Source organism: Pelodiscus sinensis, chromosome 18 (assembly GCF_052426305.1).
Source record: "Pelodiscus sinensis isolate ZL-2025 chromosome 18, ASM5242630v1, whole genome shotgun sequence".
In the NCBI taxonomy this organism is placed as follows: Eukaryota; Metazoa; Chordata; order Testudines; family Trionychidae; genus Pelodiscus; species Pelodiscus sinensis.
The window spans coordinates 5,183,298-5,201,509 of NC_143069.1; the positions used below are offsets into that span (position 1 = coordinate 5,183,298).

Genomic DNA, 18,212 nt, shown 5'->3' on the forward strand with positions numbered 1-18,212 from the left:
GCTGCAGCCACAGAGTTATAGACGCCGCCCAGAGAGCAGATCCGCATGCTGGGAGCAGGCCTGCAGCTGTAACCCACCCACCTGATGTGGGTCACTATCCTATGGAGTGGCACTGAGACCACTTCCAGCAAGCAATTATTACAAGGGAGCTCTTCAGCCTATGCTGAGAGGCAACTGACTTATAACTCAAGCTGTAGCAGCTCCTGCCCTAAGCTCCAAAAGTCCCAGGTTCTAATCCACCTGGTGGCAGTTGCACAGCCATGGAAGCAGAGGGGCCAGGGAACCCTCTGTACAGGATTCCCCCCCCCCCCACACACACACCCTTGCTTCCTGTAATCAGCCACCTAGGTGAATAAAGCTGGAAACCCCCATGCCTATAGCTGTGCACCTTTGCTAAATAGCTACAGCCATTCTAAAGTGCCCAGATCTCACAACAGAAAGGAGACGTCCCAATGAGCTGCTAAGCTGTGCTGCCTGCCACGGACAAGTAGCTCCAAGAGGAGCAAGTGCTGTTGACTCTGGAGCCTAATGATGGTGGTGTCTTCCAGCCATTTTCAGATTAGTACAGCTGTGAACCAGGTGCCAGCTGGCCATAGGGTCCCATAGACCTGGCTTGTGCAGCCTAACCTGATAACCAAGCAGTCCATCCATTACTAGCCAGCCGATTACCTTGGGCATGGGAGACCATCGCACTCGTAATTCCTGGGGCCTTCATGCACTGACAGGGCTTGACTTGATCGGCCAGCTAGGGAGAAAGAAATAAACAGAACGCAGAGGAGTCACCAAGAGATCAGAAGACCAGCACGATGCCTTATAGGCTGTTCAGCTGTGAAGAGTCACCAAGACAGGGCAGGTGATGCTAACCTGAGTTAGTCCATTAGCTGCGGCTAGGCTGGGCCATGAGAGGAGAGACAGGCAGTAAATCTGCAGCTGTCAGACCAGAAGGAGGACACGGAGGTTTCGAAACCAGCTCAGAGAACAGGGCTGGGTAAGATGCAACCTACCAAACACTGTGATCTGGCCGCTTTCTGTTAGATCCTGCTGCCCATGCCGCCGAATTCTAAGTGGGGACTCAGGCAGCAGGATCCAATTTTAAATGATTCACGGCTCATGGTTACGGCAGGGGCGAGAGCCACGAGCCCTTTAAAAAGCTGTAGCAACGCTGGACAGCTGCCAGTAGTGGCAAATCTGTGAGCTCTTTTCTGTGCTTTTAATTGAAAGCCTCAGCCGCGGAGAACTCTGAGGGTGGGCTAGTCCACAACACCGCCCCTTCTGCCTCAGGCTCCGCCCCTTCTGTGGGTGGAGCCGGCCTATGACCCCATACCAAAATCCATTAAGTGGCCCCCTTCTGAAAATTATCACCCACCCCTGTCACAGAATCATAGAAAAGTCCGAGTGGAAGGGACCATGATAGGTCCAGTGTTTCGCAAACTTTTTTTATAATGTACCCCCTTTAAAAAAAATTTGTAAGTACCCCCCAGTACCTACAGTTTTCAGACACACACAATTTTTTTGAACCGTTGCAACACATTTGTTTAAACAACTGCATCGTAGCCGGGCGGGCGATGGCATTTTTGGGTGTAAAAGGTACAAAAAGAATAAAGCGCTGTCAAACTGAAAACAAAAATTCAGTTTTCGCCAAATTTCAGTTGTATTGACGTGTCCCCCAGACATCTCTTGAGTACCTTTAAGGGGACTCGTACCACTGGTCGAGAAGCACTGATCTAGTCCACCCCTGCACCGAGACAGGACCAAGCATGTTTGTCTCACCTCTTGGCTCCTAGGACACGGCTTGAACTAACGCACTTGGAAAGACATTATCGTATATACGCCCAAAGTGCTTCGTCTCAGTGTATTACCATAAAATCTAACTGACCAAACTCTGACCTTTCATTTCCCTGTCACTTGGCCAGCCACAGCCTCACACGCCTTCGGCATCGATCTCAAAGCCCTCGTCACGCTTTTACACAGCTGTGCTGACACGCTTGTGAGCCAGGCACACTTGTGCGACACGTCCCAAAGCACTTGCTCCAGGGCATTACATCGCACTTGCCTGCCTTTGATGGACAGGGAAAGGGAGACCTGAAAGGCCTCTCCAAGGTCACCAGCGCGAGAGTGAGCGCAGAATTGAGGAGCAAGGGTCTAACACACAACTCTGTGCCTTAGTCACTAGGTGGCATTAGATTAGAACCCGGGAGTTCTTACACCCAACCCCCTGCCCCCTCCACTAGGCCATGCTGCTGGCCTCCCGCCTCTCCCCCAGGGCTTGGAGACAGACGGGAGGCTGGAGCCAGCCTGCGCAGAAGGGGCTGTAACGCTTACAGCTCGTTCATGACACTGCCCCTGCGCAGCCCCTCTCAGATCCACACTCGGAACCCACAAGAAACACCCCAAGAGCGGAGATGAAACCGCCACTCACCTGCAGCCCAGCTTCCAGGAAGGGCAAAGCAAAAGCGGAGCTCGCGGATTCCAGCCCAGCCTGGCACCTGCTTCCTGAACTTTGGCCCCTTTCCTCCAAGATAGCAGGAGGCTGCTCTGGGCCTTTTGTGCCCACGACGGGGCAGAAAAGCAAACTCAGCTGTTGGTTCCATCTTGCGGGCAGAGCCCCGGCAGACAGTGGCAGGCGGGGGTATCGACTGACCCTCCAACCCAGGATATTCCCCCCACACCTGGATTCGCTTCCTAGTCATCCCCATCTCCCTGCACGATCCTTGTTTCTCAACCCGCCGGTCCGAGAAATTGTCAGAGCAGGTTGATCCCGACCTTGCCAAGGGCTGAGGTTACATCACAAGGCTTTGCCGCCACAGCTGGCTTGGCTTGGGTGTGTGGCAAAAGCCCCCCCCCCCGGCACAGCTATTCTGGCAAAGCCGCCAGCCATCACCACCACTGCCCTGCCTCTGTCCTGCTCCTCATCCCCGCCCCCACTCCTATCCCCTGCTCTCCTCCATCTCCTCCCCCTTCCCTTCTCCTGCCCCTCCCCATTTCCACCTGCCCTGCCCATCCCCGTCCTCTCCCTCCCCCCGTCTGTCCCCCTCTTATGTGAGGGCTTTGCTGGAAACGCCCCCCCCCCCCAAGCCAGGGAGATCTCCCCTCCGGGAACAATTCAGCCCCCCATCTCGCTCCCTCCACTCCACAGTATTTCCTCCATTCCCCGCAGTTGAAAATTGAGCTCCCCCATCCCCTCAGGTGACAGTCGGGCTCCCCCATACGCAGCTGCCTAGGTAGGCACCTCCGCAGCCAGAGCCTGCCCCTGGCGCCCACGTCCCCTCCCCGACTGCCTGTCCCAGGCGACCACCTGAACCTGCGTCCCCCATTCCCTCAGATCACAGCTCCCTCCCTGACCCTGCACCCCCCGACACCTCTCCCCCAGGCCAGACTCCTCTCTGGCACCCGCACCCCCTCCCCCAAACCCTCTGCTCCCCCTTCACCCAGGTCACAGCTCCCTCCCTGACCCTGCACCCCCCGACACCCCTCCCCCAGGCCAGACTCCTCTCTGGCACCCGCACCCCCTCCCCCAAACCCTCTGCTCCCCCTTCACCCAGGTCACAGCTCCCTCCCTGACCCTGCACCCCCCCGACACCCCTCCCCCAGGCCAGACTCCTCTCTGGCACCCACACCCCCTCCCCCAAACCTTCTGCTCCCCCTTCACCCAGGTCACAGCTCCCTCCCTGACCCTGCACCCCTCTAGAGCCCCTCCCCCAGGCCAGAGTCCTCTCCTGCGCCCATACCCCCTCCTGGACCCTGCACCCCTATCCACCGCCCCAGATCATACCCCCCCCCCCCCCTGCACCCAGGCTCCACCCCTAAGCTCCCTTCTGCACCCAACCGCCCCGTCCCAGACCCCAAACCCCTCGGTAGAAATGTGGCCCTTGATCAGTTGCCAAAATGGCCCCCCCATTACAAATTATTGACCAAGCCTGATCCAAATGTTTTTTGAAACATTGTTTAATGAGAATGTAAATACAATTCAATACAATTGGGAGGGTTGGGGGGAGGGGGACCCAGCTGCTGGCTCCTCAGCTCTTGCTGCTCTCACTGGGTGTCTTCCTGCTGCAAGGGAAGCAGAATCCGTCACATTCATCCCTGGGGACTCAGGGGAACTGGCCCCCCAGCATTTCCACCCTCCTCCCCCCTGCTCTCTGGTCACCCCCCGTCAGGCCCGCAGGGTGAGCTCCTGACCCCCCCCCCCCAGAGCTCCTGACACCTCGGCCCCCTCCCGCCTCCTAGGACAGTTTCTGTGTTCAGAGCCTCCCCCACCCCCAGGGACGCTCGCAGGGGCAGGAGGGATTCTGCCAGCAGGGACGTGGGGTGGGGGCAGCCTGAGGAAAGGGGCGGGGGACTCCCTGAGGGGATGGGAAGGAGACCCTGGCCCTGCCCCACTCTCCTGATCTGCTCCGGCTGCTCACCATGTATTCCAGGAGCTGATGGGCCTGCCCATGCAGGGCGTGGGCCAGGACCAGCCCGGCCTGGCTGGGGCGCCGCAGGGGGGAGCGGGCAGCGAGCAGAGCCTTGTCTAAAAAGGAGTTCTCCTGCTCTGCTGTGAAGAGCTGCCCAAAGACCTGGAATCAAGAGCACAGGAGGTTTCAGCTGACGGCCCAGAGCCCGGCCCCAACTCCTGGGGCTAAAACAGCTTCCTCCTCCCCCAAACTCCCTTCCAGACCCTGCACCCAGACGCTCTCCTCACCCGGCACCCCAACCCCTGCCCCAGGTCACAGCTTCCTCCTGCCCCCAAGACCCTCCTACCCCCACGAGGGCCCCAGCCAGCCCCACCCCCGAGCCCTGCCCTGCCCTGGCAGCGCGTCCTTACCTCTCCCACCCTCACGCTGTTGCTGTGAGCCAGGACCCATCTTTCTTTGTAGTAGTGTCTGCACCACAGGTCCTCTGCCTGGTGGATGTTGAGGCCTGCAAGAGACACAACAGGGTCATTCTGCTGGCAGGTCTGAGCCCTTCCCCTCCCACGGGTCCCTGCAGGCATCCCTGGGCAAATGGAGGGGCACAGGGGGCAGAAGGGGAACACAGAGGGACGCATCCCCCTTGGGCCAGTCTGGGGGAAAAGGGCTGGGTCCCCTCCCCCCGCCGCCGGCACCCTCAGGGTGTCCCTGGGGCCCAGGTCCCGGCTGGGTTCCTTACCCCTGTGGTGCAGGAGGAGTTGATACAGGCTGTGCACCCCCTCCCGGGCCAGCCGGCTGACGTCTTCGGATGGGTCCGAAATAAAAAGGCCCAGCTCGGCCACGTGGTGACCCATCCTCGGCCAGTCGGCGGAGTTCTGAGGGGAGAGAAGAGGGGGGGTCCCTCAGCATCCTGGGGCTGCACGTCCCATGCAAACGGCCGCCGAGGCGGGTCTGAGCTCGGGGGACGGACAGAGACACCTCCCGGGGCGGGGCGGGGCCGGCCTTGCGAGGAGACAACCCTGAGCAATGGCCCCGACTGAAGGGTCACTCCGGGGGTGGAACAAGGGGATCCACTGACGGCCACTCCCCAGTCCCCAGGCCCAGTCCCTCAAGAGCCCCCCTGAAGGGCCCAGGGTCGCCCCTCCCCGGGGAAAGGAGAACGCGGCCCATTCCCGGCCCATTCCCGGCCCTGCCTCTGCCTCCCGGGGACGCTCCCAGCCCCGCGCCCTGCAGCCCCAGACCCCCCGGCTCCGAGGTCACTTACGTCAAACCCCGGGAGGGTGGTGGCGACTCCCAGCAGGGCCGTGGTGCTGCCAAGGGCCCTGGCTCGCTCCTGGGGCAGGCGGGACTCCAGCCACGGGCTCAGGTGCTGGGGGGGAAAGAGGCAGGTCAGGACCCGTAGGGAGGTGCCGGTTCTGGGCAGAGCCTGGGGCTCCTCTCGGACTGTGCCCCCCCAGCCACTGACACTGCTCCTCTCTCGGCCCCCCCCCCGAGGAAGCAGGGACAATGGCCCCGTCCCCCCCACGGGGCTCACCTCCATGATCAGCTGCAGCCGGGCGGTGTCTGGGGACTCGGCGAGGAGGCTCGCCAGTAGGGCCTGGAGGTCGTAGGGAAGGGCCCGGATGAACTGCTGCAAGACAAGGGGGAGCCCTGGGTCAGAGGGGGGTTGGGGAATCCAGGCCACCCGCTGGCTCCGGGGTCCAGCCTAGAGCAGGGTCTGAGCCGCCTCGCAGAGCAGGGAGGAGCCCAGGCTGGGCGTGGAAGGGACGGGCCCCCCGGGAGAGCAACGGGAACCCTGGAGGGAAGGATCCAAACCTGCAGCTTCTTCCCTCCCTCTGCCCCCCCCCTCCTCTCTGGAGCTCCAGCCCAGCCCGGGAGCAGGGCCCGGAGGGACGTACCTGCGTGTGGATGGGCTCCTGCTGCCAGTCCCCAGACACAGTCTGTCCTACGGCCGCCGTCAGCAGGGGGCTCAGGAGCTGGGCCCGCAGGGGAGGCTGCAAGGTGCTGGCAGGAGAGAGGGGCAGAGACTGTTAATTCAGCAGCAGGAGACAGAGACTTTCCCACTCCCTGGCCAGGGGATCTGCTCTGGGGGGGAGTCGGCGGGGGGGGGGGCGGTCGGTACCTGAGGCTGCAGGCGGCGTTGAGGCAGTCGGCCAAGACCAGCGGGGGGGCGAGTCCTCCATGATCTCCTGGGAGACCCAAGGAGACAAAGGGGCGTGTGAGGCTGGGCCCCCAAGAGACGCTCACGCGGCCAGCGCCCCCACCCAGCAGGATCCAACCCCACTGCCTCCCGCTGCCCTGTAGCCCCCCTGCCCGGCACAGGGCCCCTCCCAGCACCCCCCTCCCAAACCGGGACCAGCTCAATCCTTGTCCCCAGGCCGTCTCCTGCCCCTCACTGCCCTGGTGACCAGCCTCTGAACCTCCTCATCCCTGCTCCCCAGGCGCATCCCCAGCAGCCCGCTCGGCTCCCTTCCAGCCCCCCATGGCCCGGGGAGACCCCTCCCTGTCCCGAATCCCCCTTCCTGTCCGGCACCCCAGACCTGCCCCATTTCTGTGTCCCTCCCTCCTCCAGCATCCCCACCCACCCTCCCCATGTCCACCTCCAGCCCTCCTGGCTCCACCCATCCCGTTTCCAGCACCCCCACCCGCCGCCATGGCCCAGGCAGACCCCTGTCCACCCCACGTATCCCCTCCCCTCCTCCCGGCTGCCGCGACTCGCTTACAACGATCCTGGCCATCATGGTGTCCTTGCAGCAGCGCGGCGCCAGGGTGTCCTCGCCCCTTTGGAGGGCGGCGAGGCAGGCGAGGGGGATGGCCAAGAGGAACCGCTGCAGGGCGGCTGGGCTCTGCACCCCAGAGAGAGTCTGTGAGCCTGGGGCCTGCCTGCCCCCCACGGACAGCTGCAGGGCTCAGGCCTCCCAGGAGTGGAGGTGGGAGCTGCTGGTTGTCCAAGCACCCACACTCCCCCCCCAACTGCTGCCTCAGGCTTGTGGGGGCCCAGCTGGTGCATGACAAGAGCCCCCAGCTTGGGGGGTCCAGGTCATGCAGGAGAAGGGGTCCCAGGGGGATCCCCAGGGACAAGCCCCTCCCGGAGGGGGGGACGTGCTGGGAAGGGGCCGGACAATCTCGGGTCCCCCCCGTGTGGTGAAGGTTCCTACCGTGTCCCGGGTGTGGAGCTGCTCTTCGATGTCGTAGATGGCCCCTTCCTCCACCCGGGAGTCCACCCGCTCCTGGCAGAGCTCCGCCGAGGCGCAGGGGGGCTCTGTGCGGGAGGGAAGGGACCAGGGTGACTCCAGCGGCCAGCAGGGGTCACGCGCCCCCATGTCAGGGACCCAGGGCAGGTTGGGCCCCACACGCCCCTCGCAGGGACCCATCCCCCTTCCACCCTCACATCTGCCAATGCCCTCAGCAGAGCCCCCACCAGGAACAAGAGAGCCAAGCAGCCCCCGCCACCATCCATTGCCCAGGGTGCGGGGCAGACACTGGGGCTGCCCCTCCCCCCCCGGGTACTGGGTGAGCCCCTGGGCCCAGCGTGTTCACGGCCCCTCACCTGGGACTGAGCGGCTGCGGGAGGTGGCCCGGCTGCAGCTGGAGGCCCAGGCGCTGCTGCTGACGGACCTGGACCCACAGCTGCAGGGGCTGGTGCGGGGAGCGACGGGCTGGGGGCTCCCGGAGACTGGCAGGTCCCCGGGGGCCGGGCAGGGCGATGCCCCCTGGTGGTAATGGGGGCTGGGCTCCCGGGGCAGGTGTTTCTCTCCACAGAGGAGGCCCCGGAGCCACCCTACCCGGCTCCCCCGCTGGGCTGGGTCCCGCCTGCCCAGCCGCCTCTGGAGCCAGGTCCGGGGGGGCCTGGCTGGTGGGCGAGTCGCCCCGAGCTGGTGGGATCCAGCTTCCCCGCCCGCGGGGACGGAGAAGCTGCTCCCCACCGGCCCTGGGGCCATCTTCAGGGCTTTCTTGAACCACAGCCGAAAACGTTTGGCCATGCTGGAAATGAGGGGAGCAAAGGGGAGCTTGGGGCGCAGCCTGATGAACGAAATCCAGGGGTTCCAGCTCCCCAGAGCGACTGCCCCCAGCCCCCAAATGGCCCCTTGCTTATCGGTTCGGTCTTGCACAGGCACTGCAAGGACCTGAGGGTATGTCTACACTACCCCGCTAGTTCGAACTAGGAGGGTAATGTAGGCATACCGCACTTGCAAATGAAGCCCGGGATTTGAATTTCCCGGGCTTCATTTGCATAAGCGGGGAGCCGCCATTTTTAAAACCCCGCTCGTTCGAACCCCGTGCAGCGCGGCTACACGGGGCACGAACTAGGTAGTTCGAACTAGGCTTCCTAGTTCAAACTACCGTTACTCCTCATTCCACGAGTCTCCTGCCCATCAACAGCCCCTTCTTGGCCAATCAGGGGAGAATCTAAGGTGTGGGGGGTGGAGCGTTCTCCCCAAAGACACCGGCATAGACTTGTTCCAGCCCCACCTCCCCAGTCCCCACAATGGGGGCTGCATCCCCCACCCCACGGCTCCTGCAAACCACCCCCCGTCCTTCAGCTAGTCTGTTGGGTCCCAAGCTGGGGGAGGCAGCAAGGGAAGGTCACAGAGGAGGCAAGAACAGAGCAGAAATGTGGGGGGATGGAGGAAAAGGGAAACCAACCAGGAGAAAGCCCCAGTGGCGCTAAGGACGCAGCCCAGGTGAGGAATCACCTTCTGACCGAGGGCTGGGCCTGCCTGGAACCCAGCCGGCCCCGGGCGGGATCCAACCCCTGGGGGCTCTTACCTTCGTCACAAAGGTGTCGGGATGTGGAACTCACAGAACGCGAAGGAACCGTGAGGAGGAGACGCACCAGAGCTAAAGCAACCGGGGGTCTCCAAAGTCCCCTGGGCCCGCCCCCCGCTTTTATCAGCCTGAGATGTGGGTCCCTCTGTGAGGTCACCACCTCCCCACCTGCCCTTTGCCTTATATGCTGAGGGCTGCCCAAAGCCCCTGTGAGGTCACCGCCCCCCCCTCACCCTGCCAGGCAAATGTCCTGCCTCTGGCCACCCCCCTGGGAAGTTTGAGCCATTACTAGGGGTCCCTCCCCCTCCCTCATAGGCTGCTCCCTGCCCTACACTGCAGGCTTCTTGCACGAGAGCTGTTTCACGCCGGAGTTCTTGCGCAAAAGGTCTCGTGCAAGAGTGCCTCCACCCTGCCATAGGCTTTTGCACAAGAGCGTCCATGGCAGTGTGAACGCTCTCTTGTGCAAGAAAGCTCTGATGGTCATTTTAGCCATAAAAGTGTCTTGCTCAAGAAGGCCCTGGTGCCCGTCCACGCTGCCTTCTTGCACAACAGCTCTTGCACAAAGGGGGCTTAGTCATCGTCGGGAGAGGAATAACTCCTGTGCAAGGAGCCCTGTTCTCTGATGCTTTACTGCAAATTTACTTCTGCAAGAACACACATAGAGTGTAGACGCGCCACAAGTTTTTTCGCAAGAACACGCAAAAACAAGCCATGTGGATGTTTTCTTTTTAGGCAAAAGCCCCTTTTTGCACAAGATCGGTCGGCCTTTTTGCAGGCATAGGGATCTTGTGGGAAAAGGGGGTTTTTTGCACAAAAAGTAAACATCCACACGGCTTGGTTTTGCGCACAAACCCCGAGCACAAAAACGGATCGGCAGAAAATATGCAAATGACATTGCGTGTCATAGAGTCCCTCGTTAGCATATTTGTTGCCAAAAAAACTCGTTGTGTAGACGTAGCCTAGGAGAGAAGCGATCTCAGACACAAAGCCCTTCAGTAAGAGGGCATAGCCCTGGGGCGTGGTAGGAGATGTACGGCAGACATGGGAGGTCACTCTCCTAGCTATTTGGCACGGAGGAGGCCTCAGCTGGAGCACTGTGTCCAGATCTCAGGGCCATGCTTTAGGAGAGAGAGTCCAGAGGGGAACTATGAAAAGGGATTAGGGACGTTAGATATTCACTGAGTAGTCAATTAACCTCATGATTTCTTATCGGTTACTTGACTTTTCGATAGTCCCCAGGGGCCAGCTGTCTCAGTCCTGGCTCGCGCTGGGTGCGGGACCTACCCCCTCTGCGGCTCTGCATTTACAGTGTGTTAGGAGCCAGGCAGGCAGGCAGCCTCGCTCAGTTCCAGTTTGCACCAGGTCCAGAAGCTCAGACCCAGCCCCCAGGCAAGGGCTGCTGCCAGCTTGTGCTGCTGCCTCTGATACAGAGGCAGCAGTACGGAGTGCCAGGAGGGAACTGGTCTAAAAAGCACCTCCCCTTGCGACCTGGCTGCCTGTCATCCCACGCTGCTGCCTCCGTTTTTGGCGAGAGAGAGCCGCCTGTCTTGAGACACCGGTGGGGAGTCGGATTTTCAAAAGGCAGGTCTCTGTCCTTTGTGAGCCTTCCAAAGCGCTTCGGTGGGGGGAGGGGGCAGGAAGGCGGACGACACTCAGGAATTGTAGCACCCAAATCCACGGAGTGTTTCGCCAGCACCTCCTGCAACAGAGCCCAATCCCTGACAGGCTTTTAGGCAAGATAGATCATTTGAAAAAATGACAGACACAGGGTTTTCCGTCACCGCTCTCCCTTTCTTTTATTTCCCTGGGCTAACTGGCTTGTTCCTCTTTGGCTAAGGATGGAAGGGTATGTCTACACTACAATGTTAGTTCGAACTAACGGACGTTAGTTCGAACTAACATTCATAGCCGCTACACTAGCGCTCCGCTAGTTCGAATTTGAATCGAACTAGCGGAGCGCTTAGTTCGAACTAGGAAAACCTCATTTTACGAGGCTTAAGCCTAGTTCGAACTTACTAGTTCGAATTAAGGGCTGTGTAGCCCCTTAATTCGAACGAGTGGGAGGCTAGCCCTCCCCAGGTTTCCCTGGTGGCCACTCTGGCCAACACCAGGGAAACTCTATGCCCCCCTCCCGGCCCCGGACCCCTTAAAGGGGCACGGGCTGGCTACGGTGCCCGTGCCAGGTGCAAGCCTGCTAGCACCCAGCCAGCAGACCCTGCACCTGGCACGGCACAGAGCCACCCACCCGATGTCCCCCAGCCCACCCCCTCTTCCCGGGACCAGGCTGGCGGCTCCCGGAAGCTTGCCCGGGACCGCAAGAGGCGGGTACATTCCTGGGCTAGTGCGGACATCGTGGACCTCGTCCACGATCTCTGCACTAGGCACAGGAAAGTGGCCATCTAGGGCAGGAGAGCTGCCAGCCTGGCCACCCAGGAGCAGGTTTGCATGAAAATCAAGGGGGTCCACTGAGACCCCCGACCCTGAGCCCTGAGCTTACAATGGCCGTCCTGGGTCAGACCAAAGGTCCATCTAGCCCAGTAGCCTGTCTGCCGACAGCGGCCAACCCTAGGGACCGTGGAGGGGATGGACCAAAGACAGTGACCAAGCCATTTGTCTCGTGCCATCCCTCTCCAGCCTTGCACAAACTTTGGGCAGGGACACCACTCCTACCCCCTGGCTAAGACTACTCCATGGACCCAACCTCCATGACTTGATCTCACTTCCCTTTAAACTCTGTTCTAGTTGTAGCCTTCACAGCCTCCTGCAGCAAGGAGTTCCACCGGTTAACTATTTGCTTTGTCAAGAAGAACAACTTTCTCTTACTAGTTTCAAGCCTGCTACCCAGTCCTTTCCTTTGGTGTCCTCTAGTCCTTCTTTATGGGAACTCAGGAAGAACTTTTCTGAATGCACCCTCTCCACCCAACCCCTGCTTTTAGAGACCTCTAGCCTGTCCCCCCTCCGTCTCCTCTTTTCTAAGCTGAACAGTCCCAGTCTCTGTAGCCTCTCTTCATCTGGGACCTGTTCCCAACCCCTGATCATGTTAGTTGCCCTCCCCTCTCCCAGCCTTAATCTTCCCCTCTCCCACCTCCTTTTCCCAGTCTCCCCCAGTTTTGTTCAATAAAGACAGAGTCAATGTTGGAAGAAACGTTATCTTTATTTTGTACATCAATAAGAAGGGGGGCTAGGGAAGGGTAAGTGGAAGGAGGTGAGGGAGGAATGGGGTACGAGCCCCCGATGGGGAGGACTGGGCTGGCTCTGCAGGCTTCTGGGGGTGGAAGCTCTCCTGCAGCCCCCCGATTATCCCCTCTCCCCAGATGGCAGCCTGCGGCAAGTGCAGCCGGGCTGATGGCTGAGTGGTGTGATGTGCCCAGTGTGGGTACTCCGGGCACTCCAAGCCAGGACTGGTTTTCAAGCGGGGCACCCCTTAGAACTGTCTGTCCGGGGTGGGGGTCGGGACCCTTTAAGCGCAGCCCTCGGCTAGCCTGAGACTGCATCTCCACGCTCTAAGTCCTCCTCTGATGCCCTGCCGGCACTGCTTCCGGCCATCCTTAAGCCCTGTTCAGAGTCCACTCAATGTGGACTTGCTAGTTCGAATTAGCAAAACTAGTTTTTAGTTCTAGACGCGTTAGTTCGAATTAGCTTAGTTCGAACTAGCGCTGTAGTGTAGACATACCCGAAGAGAGGAGCCAGCAGGGGTAGAATGAATTGTGTACCAGGTCCTGGAAACAAGAGCATCTCCTCCAGATCATCCATCCACACCTGAACTGTTTAAAAGCTTGGCTGCCAATAAAGACACCTTAGCTCAGCAAATGCCAAGCCAGGCACCTGTGTTTGGACACGAGGGGTGCACAGGGATGTGAGAACCAGGAAGGCTGATCTGTGAATTCACCCCCAACCGTCCCAGTACAAGACAGACGCTTGCGCCAACCAGCAGGGGTCACTGCTCCTCCGGTTTGGCTTGGACAAAGGTGCCCATCTGTTTGGTGTTCGCGTCTCGGAGCTGCGCCAGCTGCCTCTGGCCACGGCGGAGCAGATACTCGATGTGCATCACGTCGGCCCGGGGGATGCTGGCGTTCTTCCGGAACTCGGCCTGGATGCGAGGCAGGAATCCCGGCTTCTCCCGGCCGGTGCGCAGGAACTGCCTGTACAGGCTCAGGACGTGCTTCTGCAGCTTGCTATGCCGGGCCATGGTGCGCCTGGGGAGCCCTCCCAGGCCACGGGGGGGCCAGCGCCACGAGGCAGGGGCTGGAAGTGAACAGAGGCGGAGATGTTAGAGCAGCATCTCATTCCCAGACGCGCCTGTGCAGGCATTTCCATGCACTTTTCACCCCCACCTGCTAGGGTTACCAGATGGTTTAAAAAAAATACCGAACAGCAGGGGCCGGGGGGGGTGGGGGGGCGGGACTGGCTGGAAGAGAGGGGGTGGGGGGGAACCGGCCGCCGGGAAGCAGGGCTGGCTGGGAGGGGGCTGGAGGGAGCGGGGCTGGCCGGGGGGCAACCAGCCGTCGGGAAGCGGGTCTAGTTGGGTTGAGGACCAAGAGGTGGGGGAACCGGCCGGCAGCGCTGCAGAGATGTACCAGAGCCTGGGTCGGATTCATCTTTGGTGGGCCCTGGCTCCTAGACCATAGACACACTCCCCCCCCCCACCCCCCCGGAGGCCCTAGGGAAAATGGCACCCCGGCCCTGTGGACATGGTGCCCTCTCTGTTTCCCTTGGCCCCGTAGGCACTAAGCTCCACTCCTGCCGCCCAACTCCTACAAGGCCCAACGGATTTCTCTGTGGCCCCCGACCCAAAAAAGGATCCCCCCAGCCCTGCGTTAGGGGATACGAGGGAGTCTGGCTGGGATGTAAGTGCAAATAACTCTGCTCTTAGCAGCTCTGAACCGATGGGCTCTGCCCTGTGCCCCAACCAAGAACCCTAACATAAGAACGGCAGTACTGGGTAGCCTGTCTGCTGACAGTGGCCAGCACCAGGTGCCCCAAAGTGGGTTGACCAAAGACAATGATCAAGCGATTTGTCTCCTGCCATCCTTCTCCAGCCTTCCACAAACAGAGGCCAGGGACACTATTTCTATCTCCTGGCTAATGGCCTTTTATGGACCTAACCTCCGTGAAATTATCTAGCTTCTCTTTAAATCCTGTTATAGTCCTAGCCTTCACAGTCTCCTCTGGCAAGGAGTTCCACAGGTTGACTACACCCTGTGTGAAGAAGAACTTTCTTTTATTAGTTTTAAACCTGCTACCCATTAACTTCATTTGGTGTCCTCTAGTTCTTCTATTATGGGAACTAATAAATCACTTTTCTTTATTCACCCTCTCCACACCACTCATGTTTTTATAGACCTCTATCATATCCCCCCTCAGTCTCCTCTTTTCTAAACTGAAAAGTCCCATCGCTTTAACCTCTCCTCATATGGGACTCGTTCCAAACCCCTAATCATGTTAGTTGCCCTTTTCTGAACCCTTTCCAAGGCCAAAATATCTTTTTTGAGGTGAGGAGACCACAGCTGTACACAGTATTCAAGATGTGGGCGTACCATAGTTTTATACAGGGGCACCCTGAGTTACCAAACCACATGGCAGTGCCCATTAAAAACCCACCAGGACTTACCCGGCGTTTATATGCAGAGGTCCCGCACCAGCAGCGGTCTGCACTGGACAGGAAACCATCCGCCCAGCACACGCGGGAAATCACAGGAACCCAGCCTGGACGGTCCGATGCCCCAGCCCTGACAGAAGAAAATCAAGGTGTGCTTGAAGTGCCACGCCCACCATCCCTTGGTCCTCTGGGGCATTCGGCACATCCTGCTGGGTGAAAGGGCCGGTCACAGCTCCAGGGTCTGTCACACTTCAGGGCCTTTGGCAGCTCCTATTCACCGGGGTCAGGCAGATAATCGCCCCGAGCTTTCCCAGCACTTTTCAGCATCAGCTCTCAAAGGGGGGCATGGGATCAGGGGAATGTCAAAGAAGGAATGGGGCGGGGCAGGGGAGGCAGCCAATGGCTTCTCCTAATGCAGTGGTCCCCAACCATTTGAGGTTGCCGGGCGCCAAGGGGTGTGGCCGTTTGCCCGCAGGGCGCCCTGGCGCGGGGCCCCCCATTGTGCACCTGGGGGCGGGGACCCCCCATAGCCACATTCCCAGGGCCAGCCCCCCCCCCCACAAGCACCGCACGCCCAGGGCCGGGCCTCCCACCAAGCGCCGCGCGCCCGGGACCGGCGCTCTCCCCCCTTGCACCGCGTGCCCGGGGCCGGCGCACCCTGCAAGCGCCACGTGCCCGGGGCCGGCGCTAGCGCTGGCACTCTCCCCCCCCCAAGCACCGCGCGCCCGGGGCCGGCGCTCTCCAAGCGCTGTGCGCCCAGGGCTGGCGCACCCTGCAAGTGCCGCGCACCCGGGGCCTGCGCTCCCCCCATGCACCACGTGGCCATAGCGCGGCAGCCAATCCGCGGCACCCCCGGGGCCGGCGCTCACCATGCACCATGCGCCCGGGGCCAGCTCCGGCACCGCACATGTGCCACGTGCCTGGGGTCAGGCCAGCCCTGAGCACTTGGCGGGCGCATACAAATGCAGGCACCGTGTTGGGGACCACTGTCCTAATGTTAGCAGTGGGGACACCAAGTTCAGAAGTGAACGGTTAACCAGTAAGCCGGTTATGGTTAACCAGTGGGGGCTGGAGCAGCCCTCCACCAGCTATAGGCAGAGGGCACTCTGGCACGCCACGGGTAGGGTTGCTCAGCAGTCACAGCAGTGCGCCACGGGGGTAGGTGTGGGGGCTGCTCCAAGCCCATCTTTAACACGCAGGGGGACCACTCGCCCTACGTGTCCCATTTAATCAGTTAACTGGTTCAACATATTGTTTAACTGGTTAGCTAATTAAATGAGATTTTACATCCCTGGCACCAAGGTGGCTAAAAGTAGGGTTGAATTGGGACTAGAAATTCCAGGATTTTGACTTTTTTTTCCTGATCACACACAGTTCTGCAAATAAATTCACGTTTTGTTTAGATTTTGACTTTTTTTAAATGTAGTACGGTGGATTACGGAAGATAAACTTTAAAGAGACCAAACAAAGAGTCATTTCAGGAATGGAAAACTACATTTTAATGTTCTGAAATGGTGGAGTTTTCCCCTTCCAAACAAAAGGTCACTAAAATCAGCATTTTCCAATGGAAAAACATCCCCTCAGAAAACTTCCTTCCAGCTCTAGTTAAAACGGACGTATTTTGAAGTGTATAATCAACCTCTGGAACTCACTGCAAAAGGATATTAATGATGGTGAAGGAAAGGGGAGGGAATCATAGAATCATAGAGCTGGAAGAGACCTCAGAAGGTCATCAAATCCAGCCCCCTGCTCTAGGCAGGACCAATCCCAACTAAATCAACCCGGCCAGGGCTTTGTCAAGCTGAGACTTAAACACCCGCTGTGTACAGCCTGTCTGATCCCTTCTGGGGAAGCATGGGTGGGAAGAAAGAATTAGACAGGGTTAGACAAACCCGTAGGTCTTGGTTGACTTCGTCCTGCTTCAGGGCAGGGCGCTAAACTTGGGGACTACTCTAGTCAGACCAACATTTCAATCAATCTTGTCAAGAAACAGGCAAAAAAAAAACCCCAACCCAAACCAGGGAGAAACACGTTCCTTGGTTTGTAAACACAGACACAGAGAACAGCTCCTTCCGTTAGGGGGGGTGGGAATAAAGAAAATAATCCCTCGCCCCCTCCCCTTCCTATTTGGTCCTAAAGGATGAAGATTTGTGCAGGCTGCGGGGGCAGGACTGATATTCAGGGAATGGGGAGCATGGGGGAGAAGGGGGCAGCTTGCTTACAATCCAGGGGCAACCCCGTGTCTCGGGGCTGGCCCAGCAGAGGCAGGATTTCTGCAGCGCAGGGGGACACGAGGTGAAACAAGCAGCGACTCGGCCGATTGGGGCTTGTTATTGTAGGGTCGCATTGAAGCAGACACTGGCACCAGCGTCGCCTCCAAGAGCGAGGGGAGTGCGCGGCCTGGTAACCCCGGACGGACCCGGACCTGGACCCCCCTGCGCTGGGGGGCCAGGAGTCACCGCCCCCCGCCCCTCACCTCCGCCTCCTGCCTGCTCGCAGCTCCCGGGCCCGCGGCAGCAGCTGTGCCAGCCGGCTCCGAATGTCGGACCATTCTACACGAGAGATCCACTTCCTGGACACCACCGTACAAATCAACAATGGAAAATTAGACACCACTCTCTACAGAAAACCCACTGACTCATACAGTTACCTACATGCATCCAGCTCCCATCCAGAACACACCACACGATCCATCGTCTATAGCCAAGCCCTTCGATACAACCGCATCTGCTCTAACCCCACTGACAGAGACCAGAAGCTTCAGGATCTCTACCAAGCATTTATAAATCTCAACTACCCACCCAGAGAAACAAAAAAGCAAATTGAAAGAGCCAGACGAATACCTAGAAACCATCTACTTCAAGACAGACCCAAGAAAACCAACAATAGAACACCACTTGTCATCACCTACAACCCCCAACTTAAACCTGTCCAACACATTATCAATAAACTACAGCCTATATTGGAACAGGATACCATACTCAAAGAGGCTCTGGGAGACAGACCCATAGTCTCCTATAGACAACCACCTAACCTCAAGATGATTCTTACCAACCACCACAGGACATACCACACTAATACCAACCCTGGTACCTTCCCTTGCAACAAACCCCGTTGCCAGCTTTGTCCACATATTCATTCTGCTGATACCATTATTGGACCTAACCAAGTGAGTTATAAGATCAAGAACACATATTCCTGCGCATCCAGAAATATAATCTACGCTATCATGTGCCGAAAGTGTCCGTCTGCTATGTACATTGGACAAACATCTCAGACACTTCGCCAAAGGATTAATGCCCACAAAACAGATATCAGACAAGATCACAAAGAGAAAACAGTTTCTTGCCACTTTAACCAGAAAGGACACTCTCTAAATGACTTAGCCACCTGCATTCTGCTACAAAGACCTTTTACATCTGCACTTGAAAGGGAATCCTCTGAACTGTCAT

At 59.0% G+C, this 18,212-nt stretch overlaps 1 protein-coding gene and 1 long non-coding RNA gene across 3 annotated transcripts; both read right to left on the minus strand.

Annotated features, from left to right (window-relative positions):
• Positions 1-3,935: 3,935 nt before the first annotated feature.
• Positions 3,936-8,552, minus strand: LOC149523163 (maestro heat-like repeat family member 5). Of its 2 annotated transcripts, XM_089770311.1 has the most exons (11): positions 7,942-8,547; positions 7,550-7,653; positions 7,115-7,237; positions 6,514-6,580; positions 6,290-6,395; positions 5,926-6,021; positions 5,656-5,760; positions 5,131-5,266; positions 4,808-4,902; positions 4,407-4,559; positions 3,936-4,050 (listed from the first exon to the last, which is right to left on the minus strand). In XM_089770311.1, the coding sequence occupies exons 6-11, from the start codon at positions 5,929-5,931 to the stop codon at positions 4,033-4,035; spliced, it is 513 nt and encodes a 170-aa protein (XP_089626437.1). In that variant the 5' UTR covers positions 5,932-6,021; positions 6,290-6,395; positions 6,514-6,580; positions 7,115-7,237; positions 7,550-7,653; positions 7,942-8,547; the 3' UTR covers positions 3,936-4,032. The 2 variants fall into 2 exon arrangements, 1 of the variants encoding a protein (XP_089626437.1); XR_016347202.1 differs by lacking the exons at positions 3,936-4,050; positions 4,407-4,559; positions 4,808-4,902; positions 5,131-5,266; positions 5,656-5,760 and having other exon boundaries at positions 7,942-8,552.
• A 3,791-nt stretch (positions 8,553-12,343) lies between these two features.
• On the minus strand, positions 12,344-17,301 carry LOC149523164 (uncharacterized). The gene is made up of 3 exons (XR_016347203.1): positions 17,237-17,301; positions 14,773-14,890; positions 12,344-13,406 (listed from the first exon to the last, which is right to left on the minus strand). It is a non-coding gene; the product is annotated as an uncharacterized LOC149523164 (long non-coding RNA).
• Between the last annotated feature and the right edge of the window lie 911 nt (positions 17,302-18,212).

Excerpts from the sequence above, each read along its gene's own strand:
- LOC149523163 (XM_089770311.1), bottom strand. Across the intron at positions 4,903-5,130 it reads ACTCCTCCTGCACCACAGGG|GCCTCAACATCCACCAGGCA; the intron begins GTAAGGAACCCA and ends TGTCTCTTGCAG. Across the intron at positions 4,560-4,807 it reads ACAGCGTGAGGGTGGGAGAG|GTCTTTGGGCAGCTCTTCAC; the intron begins GTAAGGACGCGC and ends TCTTGATTCCAG.